The 21,002-nt window shown below is 38.7% G+C and overlaps 1 protein-coding gene across 1 annotated transcript in view; it reads left to right on the top strand.

Annotated features, from left to right (window-relative positions):
- Positions 1 to 21,002, top strand: part of Exoc6b (exocyst complex component 6B) — a 425,980-nt gene that overhangs the window by 219,504 nt on the left and 185,474 nt on the right. The window contains exons 14-17 of the mRNA XM_021190223.1: positions 1,902 to 2,007; positions 4,479 to 4,588; positions 7,624 to 7,735; positions 11,005 to 11,139. Of these exons, the coding sequence (XP_021045882.1) occupies positions 1,902 to 2,007; positions 4,479 to 4,588; positions 7,624 to 7,735; positions 11,005 to 11,139 (463 nt within the window). The remainder of the gene's footprint in view (positions 1 to 1,901; positions 2,008 to 4,478; positions 4,589 to 7,623; positions 7,736 to 11,004; positions 11,140 to 21,002) is intronic.

Here is a 21,002-nt window from a genome sequence, read left to right as displayed (position 1 = left end):
AACATGCATACAATAATTGCAAATTATTCTGGAACATCTCCTCTCAGAACAGGTCTCTTGGGACTGATTCCTTTGTATACATTGCTTGTCATCTTAGTTTTAAACTTTTCCTCTACAGGAATTGAGACAAAGTTGTCTTCTTGCTTTAATCTTAAGTCAATTTAGTGCTTAATATCTTAGCTACAACAATGCAGCAAGAGAAAGAAAATAAAGGAATACAAATGGGAACAGAGGACTACTATTGTCCTTCTTTGTAGATGATAGGAGTCTATACTTATGAGACTTCTGGAGTCCACCAGGAACCTGGTAGAACTATTAACCCCAGAAAAGTTGCAGGACATAAGTCAACATATAGAAGCTAGCAGCTTTTCGAAGACAAGCACGCTATGAAAAATCTCAGAGAAACAATCCCATATACCTTTCACTGTATCCTCAATAAGGATTGTAAATACACAGAAAAGAGACCTAAGAATAAACCTAGCCAAGGAGGACAAAGACCTCCATAATGGAAAGTAAGGACACTGAAGGAGTTAAAGACTGTAGAGGATAGAGGACCTCCCATGCTTTGGGTCATTGGTGCTAATATGAAAATGACTCCATTGCCCAAATTAACATAGAGGTTCAATGCAACCCTGTTTGGAATCCCAGTCTATCCTTAACTTTAAGAGCTCTTGCCCATTGCTTATTTCTCCTTGTCAGCTAATCTTTTTTTTTTTTTACATTGTTTTACTTTTAAAACTTCACCTTTCAATCTTTTCACAGTCCACTTTTCACAGCATGCCATTATTTAGTTCAACTCATAATTTATTAATGTAAATACATAGACTTCCAGAATACAGGTTTATCTGGTGCAGATAATTGATTTATGGGAGGCTTGTCTCTGCAGGTGTAGAGTGAGCATGGAATAGCCACATCATTGTCTCTGCAGGTGTAGAGCGAGCAGGGAATAGCCACAGCATTGCTAGCATGGGATAGCCACAGCATTGCTAGCATGGGATAGCCACAGCATTGCTAGCATGGGATAGCCACAGCATTGCTAGCATGGAATAGCCACAGCATTGATGATAGCATGGAATAGCCACAGCATTGCTAGCATGGAATAGCCANATAGCCACAGCATTGCTAGCATGGAATAGCCACAGCATTGATGATAGCATGGAATAGCCACAGCATTGCTAGCATGGAATAGCCATAGCATTGCTAGCATGGGATAGCCACAGCATTGCTAGCATGGGATAGCCACAGCATTGCTAGCATGGTATAGTCACAGCATTGCTAGCATGGGATAGCCACAGCATTGATAGCATGGAATAGCCACAGCATTGCTAGCATGGGATAGCCACAGCATTGTGTGCTCTCTGTGGGTTTCTGTCTGGGTTTTCCTAGGAAAGTTCTGCTTTTAGAGAACTCTTAATGTACTCAAAGAGAGAATTGATTTCCGGAAAACATTTGTGACTGGTAAAAAGCAGAAGATAGAAGAGAAAGAACATAGCTTAGATTATTGTTAGAAGTTATTTTTCATCTCTGACATTTCCTAAGTTAGAATACACTGTCTAGCATACAGTTAAAGCTGTGTTTATGATCTAATATATCTTAATAAAATGATCAGCTCCAATAGTCTTTTCTCATTTTCATCCACTTGTCTTTAATTTTCTACCTATTTGTAAATCACAGACACTAGAAGGCCATGTTTATAGTTTTTCCACCTTTTTCAGAACTTACTTTCTCTCTGATTCTTTTTAAAAATGGCTCAAACCAAATGGCTGAATTATAGGAGGGGTGTAGTATTGGGCAGTGTTCATGTGAGGTTGAGGGAAACATAATCATCAGGCTGTCTCAGAAAACATCTCTGTGTTTTAATCACCCTCTGTTTGCTCTTCCTCTCTCTTCATTTTTTATAGAAATATACTTGATTCTGACAACTACAGTCCCATACCAGTAACAAGTGAAGAGACATATAAAAAAGTCGTAGGACAATTCCCCTTTCAAGATATACAACTGGAGAAGGTAAGGGATGCTTTAAAGTTTCCTTTTTCTCTTTCCTTAGATTAATTTCTCTGAAACTGAGAACGTTCAGTTCAATAGATTTTAAAACACCTTCAGAAAATTCCTTCTGGGTCTTAGAGGTACAGAATTGCTCATTGGGAATCTGTCAAAGACTTTGAGGTTCTAGCACATCTTTAGAATTTGTCAGACCACTGGGATAATACAATTTGATTAAAATTTTTAATTCTTAATTTTGATGTACTGTCCAAATAGTTTCTTTTAAGACCAGACATTTAAATATGCTGTTTTGGTTATATAATTCTATTGTTTTGACAGTGCAGTGAGTGGTTTCTCCCCACCACAGGTACAGTAAAGGCCCTTTCTACCCAAGTCCTATGCTACACCTGTCAAATGTGAAAGTCTAGGCTTGTGCTGTTGTCTTTTGCTGTTTACAGAGTCACAGACTCTTGGAATCATATAATTCCAGGGCACAGTCATCCCTGAGGGAACAGGTCAGGAACTCAGAGTAGGAACCTAGAGGTAGGAGCTGACATAATGCAGCTTACTGGCTTACTCATTCATGATTTGTTCAGCATGCTCTCTTACACCACCCGGCATCACCTTCTCTTACACTACTGACACTGAGCTAGGCTCACCCACATCAGTCATCAGTCAAGAAAATGCCCTACATATTTGCCCATAGGCCAATTTTATTGATGCATTTTCTCTATTAAGATTACTTCTTGCCATATGACTCTAGTTGGTATCAAGTTGACCTAAAATCTAGCCATTACAGTTGACCCTTTATTCTAGCTTACAACTCTTATGTCACAATACATCTTCTAGAGAAGTCAGGGAGGGAACTCAAGTTGAGAATATGGAGGCTGGTACTGAAGCAGAAGCCATGGAGGACTGCTTCTTACTGGCTTACTTGCTTATAGTTTGCTTAGCCTGCTTTCTCATACCATCCAGAACTACCTTCCCACAGTGAGCTAGGCCTGTCCACAACAATCATGAACCAAGAAATGCCTTAAGCCTGGGAAGCTGGCTCAGCACTGTGGCTGCTCTTTCAGATGACCCAGGTTCAGTTTCAAACCCACACGTGGCAGCTTGCAACCACTTGTAATTCCAGTTCCAGGTGTCTGACATTCTCTTCTAGCTTCCTCCAGCACCAAATGAACATGGTGTAATTGCATAAATGTAGGCAAAACACACATGTATATAAACTAAAATAATAAATAAATAAAAATAATTTGAAAGGAAAATGCCCTGCTGGGTAGTGGTAGCACATGCCTTTAACCCCAGCACTCAGGATTCTGAAGAGTTGTAAGAGGAAGTTGGAGCTCTGAGTTTGGGCCACCCCTGGTCTGAAGAGTGAGTTCCAGGACAGCCAGGACTACACACACAAACCCTGTTTCAAAAAACCAATGGATGTATCTGGAGGATATCATCCTTAGTGAGGTAACCCAATCACAAAAGAAGTCACTAGATATGCACTCACTGATAAGCGGATATTAGCCCAGAAACTTAGAATACCTGAGATACATTATGCAAAACACAAGAAAACCAAGAAGGATGACCATCGTCATCCTCCTTAGAATAAAGAACAAAATACTCATGAAAGGATATAGGTACAGAGATAAAATTTAGAGCTAAGATGAAAGGATGCACTCTCCAGAGACTACCCCATCCGGGAATCTATCCCATCATCAGCCACCAAACCTAGATACTAATGCACATGCCAGCAAGATTCTGCTGAAGGGACCCTGATATAGCGGCCTCTTGTGAGGCTATGCCCGTGCCTGGAAAACACAGAAGTGGATGCTCACAGCCAGCTATTGGATGGAACACAGGGTCCCCAATGGAGGAGCTAGAGAAAGTACCCAAGGAGCTGAAGGGGGCTGCAACCCTATAGGTGGAACAACAATATGAACTAACCAGTATCCCCTGAGCTTATGTCTCTAGCTGCATATGTAGCAGAAGATGGTCTAATCGGCCATCACTGGGAAGAGAGGCCCCTTGGTCTTGCAAACTTTATATGACCCAGCACAAGGAAAGGCCAAGTAGTGGGAGTGGGTGGGTAGGGGAGCAGGGGTGGGGTGGGGTGGGGTATAGGGAACTTTCAGGATAGCATTTGAAATGTAAATAAAGAAAATAATAATAATAAAAAAATTTTAAAAAAAAGAAAATATTGGGGGAGAAAACCTCTACAGACTTCCTATAGCCCAATCCTATGGAGATGTTTTCTTGATTAAAATTTTTTCTTCTCATATAACCGTAACTTGTGTTGAGTTATCATAAAAATTAGTCAGCACACCTGTCTTATTCTTTTTAGTATCAGAAATCTCTTGGAGACAGATTTTTACATTTAATACTGTTAAGTCAATACTTTACAGAGTAGGACAAAGCATTTTTCTTTTTTTCATTTTAAATAATTTTAGTGTCTACAATGGATTTAGTGACCTGCTTTCATTAATTTCTTCCAATTACAGCAACCATTTCCCAAAAAGTTTCCTTTCTCTGAATTTGTGCCAAAAGTTTACAACCAGATTAAAGAATTTATTTACGCCTGCCTGAAGTTTTCAGAAGATCTTCATCTAAGGTATAACACGAGCCAGCCCAGTCCTGAGATTGTTATTCTCTAAATACATACTCTGCAAAGTCTTTGCTATGAGTTTGGAACTTTGGAATAGGCTTTCACTGTTACGGTAAAAGGGAAACGCTTGTGAATGATTATAAATGTATATATTACGTTTTAAACAGTATCAGCAAAAAGTTACTGGAAATTATAGTCTAACCTACTCACTTTACCATTCCATTCTACATGATGAAAGTTTACAGTGAGAATGGTGTAGTAACAGTCTTTGGAATCAGTATTGTTGCTCTGCTCTGTGTCTGCCTTAACCACAGGCTTCTTTGTGTGCTCATTTATTGCTTTAGTCTGCATGTATTTTTGTAAATGTGTAGTTAGGTGCTATTGATTTAGTCTGCATGTATTTTTGTAAATGTGTAGTTAGGTGCTCCTTAGTAGTAAAGACATTAAGAAGCTGAAAGGAAGGCCTTTATCTTCCCGAGGACCCAGACAGCTGAAGGTCAGTGCTCCAGAAATTCAGGATATGCACAGCAGCCACACTTCTCAGACTAACAGTGCCTGAATAGGCTCAGCACTATATCAGAACTTGTACCTGATAAAGTTACAAAAAGTATCAGTGAACAGAATGTATTGCGTGTCAAGCCTTTCTGAAAATAAGTACAGTGAAGAGTGGGGTTGAGTCACTTCTTTATTAACCTTTCTCCTACTTTAGGTTGAGCATAGGTCTTCCAGTATGCTAGGCAAGTGCTCTCCCACTGAGCTAGTCCCCAGCCCTTGTTACTTTCAGATGCTGAGGAAGATCTTGCAAAGTTGCTCAGCATAGTCACATCTGTAGCCTCCACCAGCCTTGAAGTTTCTGTCTTCTTGCATTGGCCTCCTGCGTAGTGTCAACCATTGTTAATTATCTTTCTTCTTGTTAAAATTATAAATCTTGGGATGGAACAATTAATTTTCCCTTCTAAAACCAAGTTTAATTTTATATAAAAGTCCTCTTGAAATCAGATATCTTTTGAAAGGCGAACACCAATACATTGTTTCCCTTAGCTTCCGCTCCGTGTTTGAATGCTCACAGCTTCCCCTGCCACACACACCATAGGGATCAGATAACCTCATGTCAGAGGTCAGTTTGTAAGGTCTTATTACATTTGTTACTGCCAGGAAATGATTTCAAGCCAATTGCAAAATGGCCTCTACTCATTTACTTTTATTTTGGTGGGGAGGTAATATTGGATAAGGTGGGAAAATTATTTAGATATTTTTTTCTTATTTGAATCTTAAGTTTTTCAATGAAACTTTTTCTTACTTAATGTTAGAGTTTTCTCTGTGTTTCTGTCTCTGTCTCTTTCTGTCTGTCTCCCCCCCCCTCTCTGTTTTTGTTTTGCAAGTTGATCTGTGTTTATTAAGTTTTTGATCCCAAACTTCCTTTGGAGGGTTTCATTTTGACAGTTTAAATGAAATATTTCCTCATCTTGAGCGAGTTTTTCACTTGCCTTTTATTACTGGGTTGACATTGCCTTCTACCTCAGAATATATTTATCTTGTAATATGGAGTGAAAGATCACTTTTTCTATTAGAGCCATCTCAGAATAGACATAGTTTGTCAAGAAGGTAATGTATATAACAATAGTTCTCTCAAAGTGTCACACAGTCAGAGAAATGTTAGTTGGAGATTAATTATGCAACTTTAAAAATCATAATTTTTTTCTGATTGAATAGTTTCTCTCCCAGCAGACAATATTGAAAGACCTGTAGCTATTTTGAAATTTCTTATCAATAGCAGAGTCTCCTCTAATAAAATGATTCTCTGATATTTAAGTAAAAGTTCAGTGCACACATAGATTTTACTTTTCTACACATTGTGAAAATAAATCTTTGTAAAGAACTTTGGATTGTTTTTGCTTTCTAAACTTAAAAAAAAAAGAAAGAAAAGAGTTTAGAGGCTATATTGTCTGGGAAAGTTCCTCAATTGCTGAATATCTCTTAGGCGACTTAGAAAACAGAGAAAAGTATCTTAGGGGAACATTAAAGTTACTTGGAATAACACCTTACCTCAGCCTCAATAGCAATCACTGAGAAATCCAACAATAAATGCTGGAGGAGATTGCTGGTGGACGCATAAATTAGTATAGCCATTATGAACATCAATTTGAGGTTGCATCAAAAAATTAAAAATAGAGCTACCATGTGACCCTTATTTATATTGGAGAACTTATCTCTGTGATAAGCTTGTCACAAGAGATATTTATACATCCATGTTCAGTGCTGCTCTGTTCACTATTGCAAGAAAATGGAACCAGCTTACATGCCAGTCAATGCATGAATTGTTAATAAAGACCTCGTACATATGAAATAGAATACAATTAAGCTCTAAAGAAAAATAAAATCTCTAAATTGCCAAAAATGAATCTATCTAGAATACTTAATTTTTTATTATTTTATTTGTTTACATTTCAAAGTAAGGTCACTCAATCTCAGAAATAAAAAACCCTTATGATTTCCCTTATATACAGATTACAGCCTGTAATGTTACATTCATAATTTGCAAATAAATACATGTGTGTAGTATAACATGTAGAAGAGAGACTAAGCAGGTAGTTTTAGATGATGATAAAGATGAACCAATGCAGTTAAAGAGGATAGGTGTGTGTGTATATGTTGAATAAGTCCATAAAAATATATTGATACTGAAAGTATAAAATCTAACGTGACATTCCGCAGTTTCAGAATAGCTCCTTTTCTGAAATAGTACAAGTGTGCCTGAACTTTTAAAGTATTCAAATGTGAACAAATAATCTAGGCAGAGTTCTAGTGATAGTTTTTTCTTAAATGAAAGCATCATAAACTTTTAACAGATCAGAGTCTTAAGTGTTAAAACACTTGGAATACTTCCTGTCATGTAGTACACATTAGGTACTGCTCCCTTCACCACTGCCTCTGCTGCTGCTAATTCTGCTACAACTGTTACCACTGCAAGACTGCTGGTGTCTGCTCATTTCCCAGCTCTATTTCCCAGGCTGTAACTGGGCTCATCATTTACATTTCAGCTCCACTGAAGTCGATGACATGATCCGTAAGTCTACAAACCTGTTGCTGACCAGGACTCTGAGCAACTCTCTGCAGAACGTCATTAAGAGGAAGAATATTGGCCTTACTGAGGTAAAGTAGCTCTTACTGAAGGTGACCATGCCAGATGTCCTGCTCATGCACTTTGCCTGCCTCTATTATTGATCTTATCACTTGTGTTCCTTGGTGCACATTAGACATCCTTTTCAAGTCTTTTGAAAAAGCAACTGATGACTGTGCATGTGTGCCTTTACCCAGACTTCCTGGCTTCTAGTGCTGCCCCTCTGCTTAATAGTGTGTTCTTAGGAAATGACTGAGTTTTGTGTTTGAATGGGGACATTGGCACCACATGTTTCATTGGATTGTTTCAGGGTTAAGTGAGCATAGTGTTTGGGTCATAGAGAATACCTGTACATACTGGATGTTGTTACTAATCATTCTGGGCATGCAAACAGCGCTTGTCAGGTCTAGTAGGTTGGTTGTCTGTTTGTTTTAATTAGGAGAAACCAAAAGATTTGAACAAGATGTCCTACTATGACTTATCAAATGTGTTAATATCAAGATTTATTCTCAGTTACTGAGTATATATTATAAATAGTACAGTACTATTTATTATTTGAAATTTACTGTAGTTTGTGTCCATATTGATCTTAACATCTCTGTTTAAAGCTAGTGGATAAAGCTTTTTGAGCCTGCAGGGATGAGAGAGATAAAATCCCTTATAGTCTTAGGTTAGTTTATTCTTACGATTGAGACTAGTATTGCTGTTGCTTTTTGTTTTTTGTCACAATACAGGTTTTGCAGCTGGGAGCCATCAAACTATGTGACTTCTCATCTTATAGCTTTGGATCAAGTCTAGAAATTTCAGGGTGGTAAATTCTCTGCTTCTGGAAATGAGACAAAAGCAAATCTAAGAGAAATATATGCATATAATAATTTATAATTGAGAACTAAAGCCCATTTGACTGTAGGGCTGATGCTATTTAAGATGATGGTCACATTTCTTTTCTGAAGTTGTACAGAATAGAGTACCTGACACAGTACCTTGGGTCACTTGGGGATGTATAGGAAGATCTGGGGCAGTGATCCCCACAGGGCTCTCTGACTGCGTGACTGTGGTCCCCACAGGGCACTTTCTTACACTTATTTTCATACCAGCAAGGATAAATGGAAAAAATTCTTGCTCCTAGTGGGATTTTATTTGTTTATTTATTTTCTTTGAGTCACATTTTGTTGTAGTTCGTGGTGGTTTTTTGGTTTTTGTTTTCTTTGTTTGTTTTTGGAGATAGGGCCTTGCTATGTAGTCAAGGCTAGACCTAAATTCTCAGGTTTCATGCTTCAGGCTCCTGATTGATTATTACTAAAGTGACTTCTGTCATTTTGTTTTAAGAGTTGCTGTTGACACCATATCTTTCTTCTTTGCTAGACTTCTCAAATAGGACTTCATATCAGAAATAATGAATGTCTAATCTATTGTTAATTCTGTGTCCTTGAAACAGTGTCTAGGGTAGTTTGGCATGTGAGTTGGGTTTAATGCTACTATAGAAGGAGCTCAGACTCTGATGATAGTCTGTATCTCAGCTGCTTCTTTTCATCCTTCAGTTCAAAGTTAGGCTCCAAAGCCTCTCCCTTACAAGGGTTTTGATACTGTTGTTCAGGAGTGGAGCTCATCAGACCTCGTTAACAGACGGTATTTCCTCTGAAAATGACATGGCATGTGTTATAATCCTGGAATGTTTTAATAGTCTATTCTATGCTTGGCAGTGAAACACTTGAGGAGTGACTGACAGCTCACTCATGCAATTCATGGTGATCTCTTGTGTTGACAGATCTTTTTAAAGTCGTGATAAATTACTACTGTCCCCAGCATAGCCGCCTCCTTTTACATTTTTTTAAACTGCCAAAATCCTGCAAAACAGAACAATTTTCTTTTTGACTGCCACTGTTTTTTTTTTAAATTTCTACTGCATGACATGATTCCTCTTATTATTAGAATTTCTTTTGATTGACAGAATGTGTTCCTTATAGGTAATGCTGATTTTAAAATGGAAGTCTCTAGTTCTCCAATTTAACTCCCTACAATTTCTGACTTTTACATCAAGATAACCTTGCCACCATCCACCTTTCATCCCTTTCATCCTTCCTGAAGGGCAGTTGGAAGCTAATATTTTTCAGGGGAGGGGGTGCCATTTTCTTTAGTGATATAAATACCAATAAGTTGTCCTTGCTCCAGTAAATTACCTCCCACCTAACCTGGCAAGAAACACTAATTAAACTCAGTGAGTCACAGACAAGAGACATGTGAGTGGGTAGGAGCTTCTTGGAAGGAAGGGTTCCAGTTAAAGACGGGTATGATGGGATTGAAGGAGTGAAAATTCCTAAGATATGTTATGTAATTGTGTGAAATTCAAACAACTTAATAAGATTTTTAGAAGAAAGATTTGATTTAGATGGTTTTTATGTTAATGCGATTTTTGTTCGTTAAAAGAGAGGCAGGATTCTAAGCATATTCCCCACCACTGAGCCACATGTGTAGCTCCAGAATGAGACTCTATTTAAGGATCTTTTGTATAAGAAGAGGGAAACTCTAATAATAACAAAGTATGTAATGATCATAGTGACTTTCTGGCTTAGAAGTTATTATGTGCATTTTGTATCTGAGCAAATAGACTGATAACATTGGGAAAACTTTTGTTAAGATGAAGGATTTTGTTTTCTCTGCCTTCTATGTTCAAGTTCCTTCTCTTAGGAACTAAGGGAGTTTCACCATCAAGGATAGCATGTTTATGTTCCTCAGACCTAATTCTACAATATCTCCTGCCTTTTCTTTCCACTATGCTTTTTGTTTTACAGAATGTTGACCCATTTGATTCATTTGACAATTATGTTTCTTTTGTAGGACCTATGATTAAGACTGGGAGCTTTGTTTTTGTTCTTATTTTGTTTTGTTTTGTTTTGTTTTGTTTTCAGATAGGCATTGTCTGTGTAGCCCTGTCTCTTTATACCAGCCTGGCCTCCAACTCACAGATCTACCTGCCTCTGCCTCCGAGTGCTGACTCAAAGGTGTGTTCCACCACCACCTGAGTTTAGTCTTTTTTAAAATAAATGAATATATTTACAAGTGTCACTTTAAATGGGGGAAATAGATGTTCCTGGAGGTTTGAGGTGTTTTTTTTGGGGGGAGGGAGGCTTCCTGTAAGGTAGCAACCTGCTGATGGCTCAGGTACATTCTGAGCCATTGTCCCTGATTGAATACCTGAATGAGCTCATCCCTGATTGAATACTTGAATGAGCATTGCCTGTGAGCCATCATCCCTGGGTGAATACCTGAATGAACATGGCATGTGCTTACTGTTTTGTAGCTTGTCCAGATTATCATCAATACAACACACTTGGAGAAGTCTTGTAAATACCTGGAGGAATTTATCACCAATATCACTAATGTCCTTCCAGAGACGGTCCATACCACCAAGCTTTATGGTACCACAACTTTCAAGGTGAGAACACATTAGCGTAGAGTGGGTACCCAGTGACAGTGCATGGACACAGTCTGGGCGGTTTCACCAGTGGCTTTGTTTCTACAGGATGATTTGTTGACAGTCTTTTGGGATAAGGACGAGTTTGGTTTGGTCTCCATTTTTCTAGAAAACAGGAGGGTGATATGTGTGTGTTCAAAACAAGCACATATTTCAACAACATTATTAGTTATATCTGGTTGTATCTGACATGAATTTTAACTGTAATGTTTATTTGGTAACTCTTCTTTCCATGTCTTGCTTTTTAAAAAAAAGTTTTAGTGACAGATCCTTATTCCCAATAGTTAGCTATTTTTTAATTCTAAGCCCACAGCACTATTTTTCTCTGTCAGAGAAAACATCTTTATATAACAAAGGAAAGATTAGTGGTAGATGAATTTCTGAAGCATAAATACCCACTCCTAAAAGAATCCCATGAGTCTTAATAGAATCCTTTACATTAATTATCATGTGAAAATTTTCATGGATATTAATCAGAAAAATATTGCAGTTTTAAGCAAAAAGGAGTGAATTTGATATATAAATGAACCTGCGTGGAAACCAGGCTGGCTGTGTAGCTCTGGCTTGTCTGGAATTCCGTATAGACCAGGCTGGCTTCAAACCACAGGGATTCAGCTTCCCTCCTCTCTTTGATGAGCTGGGATTAAAGGACAGCACCACATACCAGGCATAGTGTGAGTTTTGTTGTTATGCGATTGTTCTGTGATAGTCAAAAATCTGAAAATGGTGACAACTAGACACATAAGTAGAGTTTCAATCATGACCTATGTCCCCTGGTGTTTCCCTTTTCCTATCCTTTATCCTTTCTGTTTGTTGGTGCCATCTCTTAAAAATAACCACCAAAGAAGAAACCAGATTTGATCCATTTGGTGATTACAGTGTATAAAAGAAGGGCTTTTAGAGAACTTAACTGTTTAGAAGAACTTAATTGTAAGAAGTATATGTAGTGTTGAATGTAACCCATGACAGACTGAGTGAGGACACTAGTGTGCTTCACATTACCAATAAGATTTCTTAAGAAAGTTCATTACCTATCACACTAAGTTCATGCTGTTCCTATCATATTGCTTATTAATGTCTGATTGTAGCATCCATGATACCCATGGGCAGCTGGGTTCTCAGTTCTCACAGCTATTCTACATACATCGCCCCAGAAACTTAGATCATCTCTATATTACTTACAACACTTTGACAATGTAAATGACGGTATCATCACACTGTATTGCTTAGGGAATAATGGCAAGATTGTAATTATGCATAACTTCTGTATGAACCCTGTTTTTTATTTTGAATAGTTTCAAACTACTTTTGGTTGAATTCAGACATAAGGACTCTAGAGAAGCAGAACACTGGTGACATTAATACTGATGCATTTTTAGAGAAGATTCAGCTAATAAAGAGGCCTCCAGAGGGAGTATGGAAATGTGATAAGCTCTCAGAGCTTCAGAGTGACCCAGGCATTATAGTAAGAATCAAAACTGTTCTTACATGCTAGTATTCTTAGAATGTGGATAGTGACGTCATTGGAAGAAGGTTTTTTTGCTCTACTGTGAAAACTAAAATTTGTTTCAATACGGGGGTAACTATCATTCAGTGTTAGACAGAGAATAAGGTATTGCTAAATTATATTTTGAGATCCAGTAGACTGTCTTCCAGATGGAGAGTATGCTGGATCTACTAATTCTCTCTCCTCAACCCGTCTCATTTGTAAAATTTCAATAACTTTTTCCCACTATGTTTTGAAATTTGTTTTTTAACTATCCATGGTACTGTGTTGTTCTGGGTTTTAGAAAGGAAGTTTTGATTTGTTTTTGAGATAGTGTATCATATGCTAACCCGGGTTATCCATATGCTAATGGAGTCCAGGCTGGCTTCAGACTGTAGGTAATTTTACCACCTCTACCTTCTGAATGCTGGGAGTGCATATGTGAGCTCACATGTCTAGCTTGCTCTAGCATTTAGAATGCTGAGGGGAATGAAGGGCAGGACGAAAGCCTGGGTGCTGAGCAGCCAGCCTCTTAGATGCTGAGCAGAGGAGCAGCGCAGGGGACAGGAAAGGTCATGTTTGCTTTTGATGGGAAACATTGATTCCTCAAGCATGCTGAAAGCTTACTTTTACCAGGGCAAGCCAACCCAGAATTCAGTGTAAACAGGGCAGCTAGGCAAGCTCCATTTCCTAAGCTACTGTTTTCCTTGCAGATGGAAACTTTTATGCTGGAAAAGAGGCAGACACATTCAGAAGGTCTTCAAGGTGTTTTCTGACAGAGTTCCCTCTTGTTTCTTCTTCCATGGGTGACATAATGCAGCTGGCATGTTTGGCTTTCCCTGCTCATAAGGTTCCTCTGTCTTTTTAAAAATAGAGACCAAAGCTATGTACTAATTTACTTCATCACAAGTACTGTTTCTATATCTATTATGTGACAATCTGATATGTCAGAGAAAGAGGGAGAGTGCACTAGATGATGTCAATCCATTGTCTAGCTAGCAGGTTTTAAGAAAGCAGGTGTGTATCTGGTAGTCTTATAAGACTGAACAAAATAAGTCTCTCTTGGTTTTATGGAGCTTATATACTAATGAACTTATATACTAATGAACTTATATACTAATGAACTTATGTACTAATGAACTGATAGCTGATAAGAAGATTTGCTAGAGCTGTGAACTGGAGTGTGGGGCTGGAGTGATGACCCAGAATCGTTTAGATTTCTGTAGATGTGCATTTCCACTAAGGGGGATAGTAAGACAGTGGACTTGGGCACATTTAGGTATGGTAAGGGGTCTCCTTAGCAGTGTTGTCTCAGTCACTGGTAGAAGTATGCAGAGTTCCTGTGGTGAGGGGCCTGTCAGTGTCTGCCCCTGTAGGACATAATACTGTAGTTCTTATTCTAATTTGATATGAAGTTTTTAATATGGGGCTGTGGCGTGGTGCTCTGATTTATCTTTAAATGTAATAATGGTTGTCCTGTCACTATAAATTAGTATGTGTGGAAGGTGGTAGTTAGGTTGCAGGCCATGGAAATAGCCCAGGTGAACAGAAATGCTCATGTGGAGTAGTAGACTTAGAAGTAGAGTAATGGCTTGAAGACAGAAGGGCAGGTTTTTAAAAGAAAGAAAGTAATCAAAGGTAATTCTGAGATTTTTGAACTGAGTGAACTCTTGAATGGTAGTAATAGTCACTGAGAAAGGGAATATCATTTAAAAATTTTAAAAAAAAAACAAATTTTTATTAAATTTTTTTCATTTACATTTCAAATGCTACCCTGAAAGTCCCCTATACCCTCCCCCTGCCCTGCTCCCCAACCCACCCACTCCTGCTTCCTGGCCCTGGCATTCCCCTGTACTAGGGCATATAATCTTTGCAAGACCAAGGGCTTCTCCTCCCAATGGTAGCCTACTAGGCCATCCTCTGCTACATATGCAGCTAGAGACACGAGCTCAGGGGGTATTGGTTAGTTCATATTGTTGTTGCACCTATAGGGTTGCAGACCCCTTCAGCTCCTTGGGTACTTTCTCTAGCTCCTCCATTGGGGGCCCTGTGTTCCATCCAATAGATAACTGTGAACATCCACTTTTGTATTTGCCAGGCACTGCATAGCCTCACAAGAGACAGCTATATCAGGGTCATATCAGCAAAATCTTGCTGGCACATTAAAATTTTAATGAAAATATATTTAAATCATTTCACCTCCACTTTCCTCCCTCCTGTCTCTCCCATATGCATCCCACCCCTAAATGAATGGCCTCCTCTTCTTTAGCTGTTATTGTGTGTGCGCGCATACACACACACATACACACACATATGCACACAGGCACACACACACATGCACACACACAGGCACACACACAGGCGCACACATACACAGGCACACACACACATGCACACAGGCACACACAGGCACACACACACAGGTGCGCACACACACGCGCACACACACACACACACACAGGCACACACACATGCACACACACACACAGGCACACACATGCACAGGCACACACACAGGCACACACACACATGCTTATCATGCTGATTCTGTTCCGTGTTGCCTACATGTACATGCTCCCAGGGCTGACCACTTGGTTTTTGATAACCCTTAGAAGGCTCATCCCTTGGGAAGACGAATTCTGTCTTAGCAGTTACTAGTTGCTTGCTGGCCTTAGAGTTAGGGGTTGGGCCCATGAAATTTCCCCCCAAAGCAGTGGGATGTCAGCTAGTGTTCAAATTATTCAGGTCTTGTTTAGGCAGCCATTTTGTTGAGATATCATGGATATACCTTCCCTGCCATAAGAGGAGGGCACATAAGTCACAGCAGAATTCCTGGTTTTCTGGTTCTTAGAATCTTTTTGCCTCCCTCCCCTCCTCTCACTCTCCCTAAGCTTTAGCAGGACTTTGGGTTGGGGCCTCTATGGTCAGTTCTCTGCATTTTAACTAATTGCGAACTTTTGTAATGGTCTCCTATTGCAAAAAAAAAAAAAAATAAGCTTTTTTGATGAAGAATGTGAGCTACACTTATCTGTAGGCATAGGAATATGTATTTAAAATGCAGTTATGGATTAATAGTGGTTTAATAAAATGGTAGTCGTATTAAGTTCTCATCCAAGATTTATAATCATACTAGCCACGTATAGTTGGCCATATTCACAGTACCACACATGATTTCGCTCCTGTTTAGTGGGCCTTAAATCCAATTAGACTATTGTTTGTTACAGGCAATATTTCATCTTTAGGGAGACCTTGCCATCTTGAGTATAGCTTTGGTTCATAGATGTCCTTGCTGGGTAGATAGTGATTGCTTTCCTCCCTTAGCTGCTTCCACGGCACCCTCTGGCACTATGAAACATCAGAGAGCATCTTTTGTTCCTACAGAGAAGAGAATAAGAGATTTGAGGAATGATGAGGTTAAAATGGATACTTGACTAGTGCTAGAAAATTACTTAAAATCATCTCTTGCTTTCAAATAGCTAATGAGAGAGATGTAAGTATTTGGAGATATTATGAATGAATATTTTCTGTGTGGATATCAGTTTATAGTAAATTCATATTTGTAAGTTAGAAGCTCAGGAAACAGAAATAAGTATGGTTACCATTGAACTCAATGGCACCATCAACCAGCTGATAACTAACATTTATAGGGAATGTTGTCTAGCAGGACCAGAGCACTAATTACTCCCAAACTCACACAGAGCTCTGACCAAGACCCTCAAACACACATTAATAAAAACCAGTGACATAGAAATAACAACTAAACTCATTCTTAAAACATGGAGTCAAGCCAATTAACAGTAATAAAGTATAGTTGGGAAACTCCTAAATATTTGAAAATTAAAGAACATATTTCAAGAAAAGGGGTTACAGAAAAATTTCTAAAAGGAGTTTTAAATTATTGTAGTTAAAGGAAAGTGAAAGTAAGTCACCAAAACTTGCATGATACAGAGAAAGTATGGTTTGTAAGGATAGTTGGAACATTAAGAATTTATTAGAAAAAGAAGAGCTGCTTAAATCCATCCAATACAAGCTAAACAAATAGACCATAAAAATAAGATCAAAAGCAAATAAATATGAAAACCAGTTGGAAATCAGTGAAATGAAAAGTTGACCCTTTGCCAAAAATGAAATAAAATAACTAAATTTTGAATCAAGCTAACCAAGAGATAAGTAGTTAAAAAACAAACGCAAATTGCTAATGATACTACTGATCTTACCCATTTTCATTAAGAAAATAATAAAGGAATATTATAAGGAATTCTTTTGGAAATTGACACAAAATATAGATTACTTTCTAAGGAAAAAACTATTTTAGCCAGTGTCTTAGGGTTTTACTGCTGTGAACAGATACCATGACCAAGGCAAGTCTTATAAAGGATAACATTTAATTGGGGCTGGCTTACAGATTTAGAGTTTCAGTTCATGATCATCAAGTTGGGAGTATGGAAGCCTCTAGGCAGGCATGGTGCAGGTCGAGCTGAGAGTTCTACATCTTCATCTGAAGGCTGTTAGTGGAAGACCGTCTTCCAGGCAGATAGGAGGAGGGTCATAAAGCCCATGCCCACAGTGACACATATACTTAAACAAGTCCACACCTTCTAATAGTGGGACTCCCTGGGCCAAGTATATACAAACCATCACATCCAGCTTTTCATTATCACCACAAAATACCTGATATAGTTATCTTAAAGGAGGAAAGGTGAAACAACTTAGTGTACATTCTTAGTTCCAGTATAAAGAGATAGAAACAAGAAAGGTGAAGATCTGCAGGTCACCCTTAGTGACATGGTGAGTTTGGGGCTAGAGTGGACTTCATGAGAATTGGTATCAAAATATAATTAGAGCAACAAACTACAGCAGTCAAAAGAGAGAAAAATTAATTTTGTCTTTAATTTGTGTCTGTCTGTCTGTCTGTCTGTGTATATGGATATGAACGCCCATATCCTCATAGGCCAGAAGAGAGCACTGTAATCCCGGGAGCTGGAGTTACAGATCTACCTGGCATGGTTCTTAGAATGAACTCTGGTTCTCATGAAAAGTAGCAAGTGCTCCTAACCACTGAGTCATCTCCCCATTGCCAAAAGAGGTTTATTTCAGCTTATAATTGGGGAGGTTTCAGTCCTTAATCAGGTGGCCTAAGTGCTTTGGCCTTGTGGCCTGGCATGAGACATATATAGAGTACAAGAATTTGGGGAAGAGGCTGCCTGCTCCAGTGTGGCCAGAATGAAAATAATAGATGATGCAGGAAGGATCCAGAGTCTTCATATCCTCTTCAAAATGTATGCATCCAATGATGTAATTTCTTCCCAGTAACTCCATCTTCTCAAGATTCTGCCTTTCTGCAATATCCTTACGATTGAGGACCAAACATGAGGCTTGAAGAAGATTTGTATTGTGAATGGTCTATCATTACTCATATTTGGCTAAGTAGATAATCTGAGTATCTTTACCTCTTACAGAAAATGTGTAAATAATTGATAGCCTTATAATTTTGAACATAGCTGATTGAAATGGGCTAGCTGGTGAATTCTGTGAAAATTTAAGTATGTTATTATACTCATTTTTCTAATGATTTTCTAGAAAGTTATAGCAGAGAATCATATCAGTTTCATTTATGAGGTTCAGTTGTTATGGATATGAACAAAACCTTCCTGAACTAGCAAGTATGTTGTGGCTAAGGGTGACTTCTTATAGGTCCACAAATCTGGATCTGCACTCAGACAGCATGTGGTGAGAGTCATCATATCAAACAGACCCAAAAGAAAACGTCATTTAAGCTAAATTCTCAACAAACAAAAATCAAGACAGAGATGGGGACACTTCCTCTACCTTACTAAAAATATCTATAAAAATCCCACAGTGTCAGGTTCCCAAGAGCTGGGGTTAAAGATGGTTGTAGATGCTGCAAACCAACTTGTATCCTCTGGAAAATCAGCCAGTACAAAGCCTTCTTTGCAGTCCCATGTTTAATGACTTTCTAGATAAAATAAAAGATAAATTAGATTTCATTAATAATGAAACCTTTTAAGCTGGACGTACATGCACATAATCCCAGCATTCCAGAAGCCAATGCTGTGAGCTTCAGGCCATCTTGGGATCCATAGTGAGTGTGCGACTGCCTTTATATTCCTGCCATCTCGAATAAGACTAACATAAAACTACTAAATTTATGCTCTGAGAAAGACACTGTTTAGAGAAAAAGACAACATAAAATCATTTTTTTTAAAAAAAATTTGGATCACTCTATTTTTTTTGTAATTTTTTATTGGATATTTTCTTTATTTAAATTTCAAATGTTATCCCCTTTCCTAGTTTCCCTTCCGAAAATCCCCTATCCCTTCTTTCTCCCCCTGCTCCCTAATCCACTCACTCTCATTCCTGGTCTTGACATTCCCCTATACTGGGGCATAGAAACTTCAAAGGACCTAGGGCCTCTCCTTCCATTGATGACTGACTAGGTCGTCCTCTGCTACATATACAGCTAGATCCACAAGTTCCACCATGTGGTTTCTTTGATTGGTGGTATAGTTCCAAGGAGCTCTGGGGGTACTGGTTGTGTTCACATTGGTGTTCCTTCTATGGGGCTTCAGTCCCCTTCAGCTCCCTGGGTATTTCTCTGGCTCCTTCACTGGTGACCTTGTGCTCCATCCAATGGATGACTGTGAGCATCCACTCCTATATTTGCCAGACACTGGCAGAGCATCTCAGGAGACAGCTATATCAGGCTCCTGTCAGCAGGCTCTTGTTGGCATCTGCCTAGTGTCTGGGTTTGGTGGTTGTTTATGGGGTGGATCCCCAAGTGGGGCAGTCTCTGGATGGTCATTCCTTCAGGCTCTGCTCCGAATTTTGTCTCTGTAGCTCCATCCATGGGTATTTTGTTCGCTATTCTAAGAAGGAATGAAGTATCCACACTTTGTCTTTCTAATTCTTAAGTTTCATGTGTTTTACAAATTGTATCTTGGGTATTCTAAATTTCTGGGCTAATATCCACTTATCAGTGAGTGCATATCATGTGTGTTCTTTTCTGATTGGGTTACCTCACTCAGGATGATATCCTCCAGATCCATCCATTTGCCTAAGAATTTCATAAATACATTGTTTTTAATAGCTGAGTAGTACTCCATTGTACAAATGTACCATATTTTCTGTATCCATGCTTCTGATGAAGGGCATCAGGGTTCTTTCCAGCTTTTGGCTATTTTAAATAAGGCTGCTATGAACATAGTGGAGCATGTGTCCTTATTACAAGTTGAAATATCTTCTGGGTATATGCCCAGGAAAGGTACTGCTGGATCTTGTGATAGTACTATGTCCAATTTTCTGAGGAACCGCCAGAATGATTTCCAGAGTGGTTATACCAGCTTGTAATCCCAGCACCAGTGGGGGAGTGTTCCTCTTTCTCCACATCCTCGCCAGCATCTCCTGTCACCTGAATTTTTGATCTTAGCCATTCTGACTGGTATGAGGTGAAATACCAGGCTTGTTTTGATTTGCATTTCCCTGATGATTAAGGATGTTGAACATTTTTTCAGGTGCTTCTCAGCCATTTGGTATCGCTCAGTTGCGAATTCTTTGAGTTCGTTGTATATATTGGATATTAGTTCCCTATCTGATTTAGGATTGGTAAAGATCCTTTCCCAATCCGTTGGTGGCCTTTTTGTCTTATTGACAGGGTCTTGTGCCTTACAGAAGCTTTGCAATTGTATGAGGTCCCATTTGTCAATTTTCGATCTTACAGCTCAAGCCATTGCTGTTCTGTTCAGGAATATTTTCCCTGCACCCATATCCTTGAGGCTTTCCCCCACTTTCTCCTCTATAAGTTTCAGAGTCTCTGGTTTTATATGGAGTTCCTTGATCCACTTAGACTTGAGCTTTGTACAAGGAGATAAGAATGTATCAATTTGTATTCTTCTACATGATAACTGCCAGTTGTGCCAACACCATTTGTTGAAAATGCTGTCTTTTTTCTACTGGATGGTTTTAGCTCCATTGTCAAAGATCAAGTAACCATAGGTGTGTGGGTTCATTTTTGGGTCTTCAGTTCTGTTCCATTGATCTGCCTGTCTGTCGCTGTACCAGTATCATACACTTTTTAATCACAATTGCTCTGTAGTACAGCTTGAGGTCAGGCATGGTGATTCCCCAAGAGGTTCTTTTATTGTTGAGAATAGGTTTTGCTAACCTAGTTTTTTTGTTATTTCAGATGAATTTTCAAATTGCCCTTTCTAACTTGNTGAAGAATTGAGTTGGATTTTTGATGGGGATTGCATTGAATCTGTATATTGCTTTCAGCAAGAAAGCCATTTTTATACTATATTAATCCTGCCAATCCATGAAC

Source organism: Mus pahari, chromosome 2 (genome assembly GCF_900095145.1).
Source record: "Mus pahari chromosome 2, PAHARI_EIJ_v1.1, whole genome shotgun sequence".
Taxonomy (NCBI): domain Eukaryota; kingdom Metazoa; phylum Chordata; class Mammalia; order Rodentia; family Muridae; genus Mus; species Mus pahari.
This window is presented reverse-complemented; position numbering and strand designations above follow the sequence as displayed.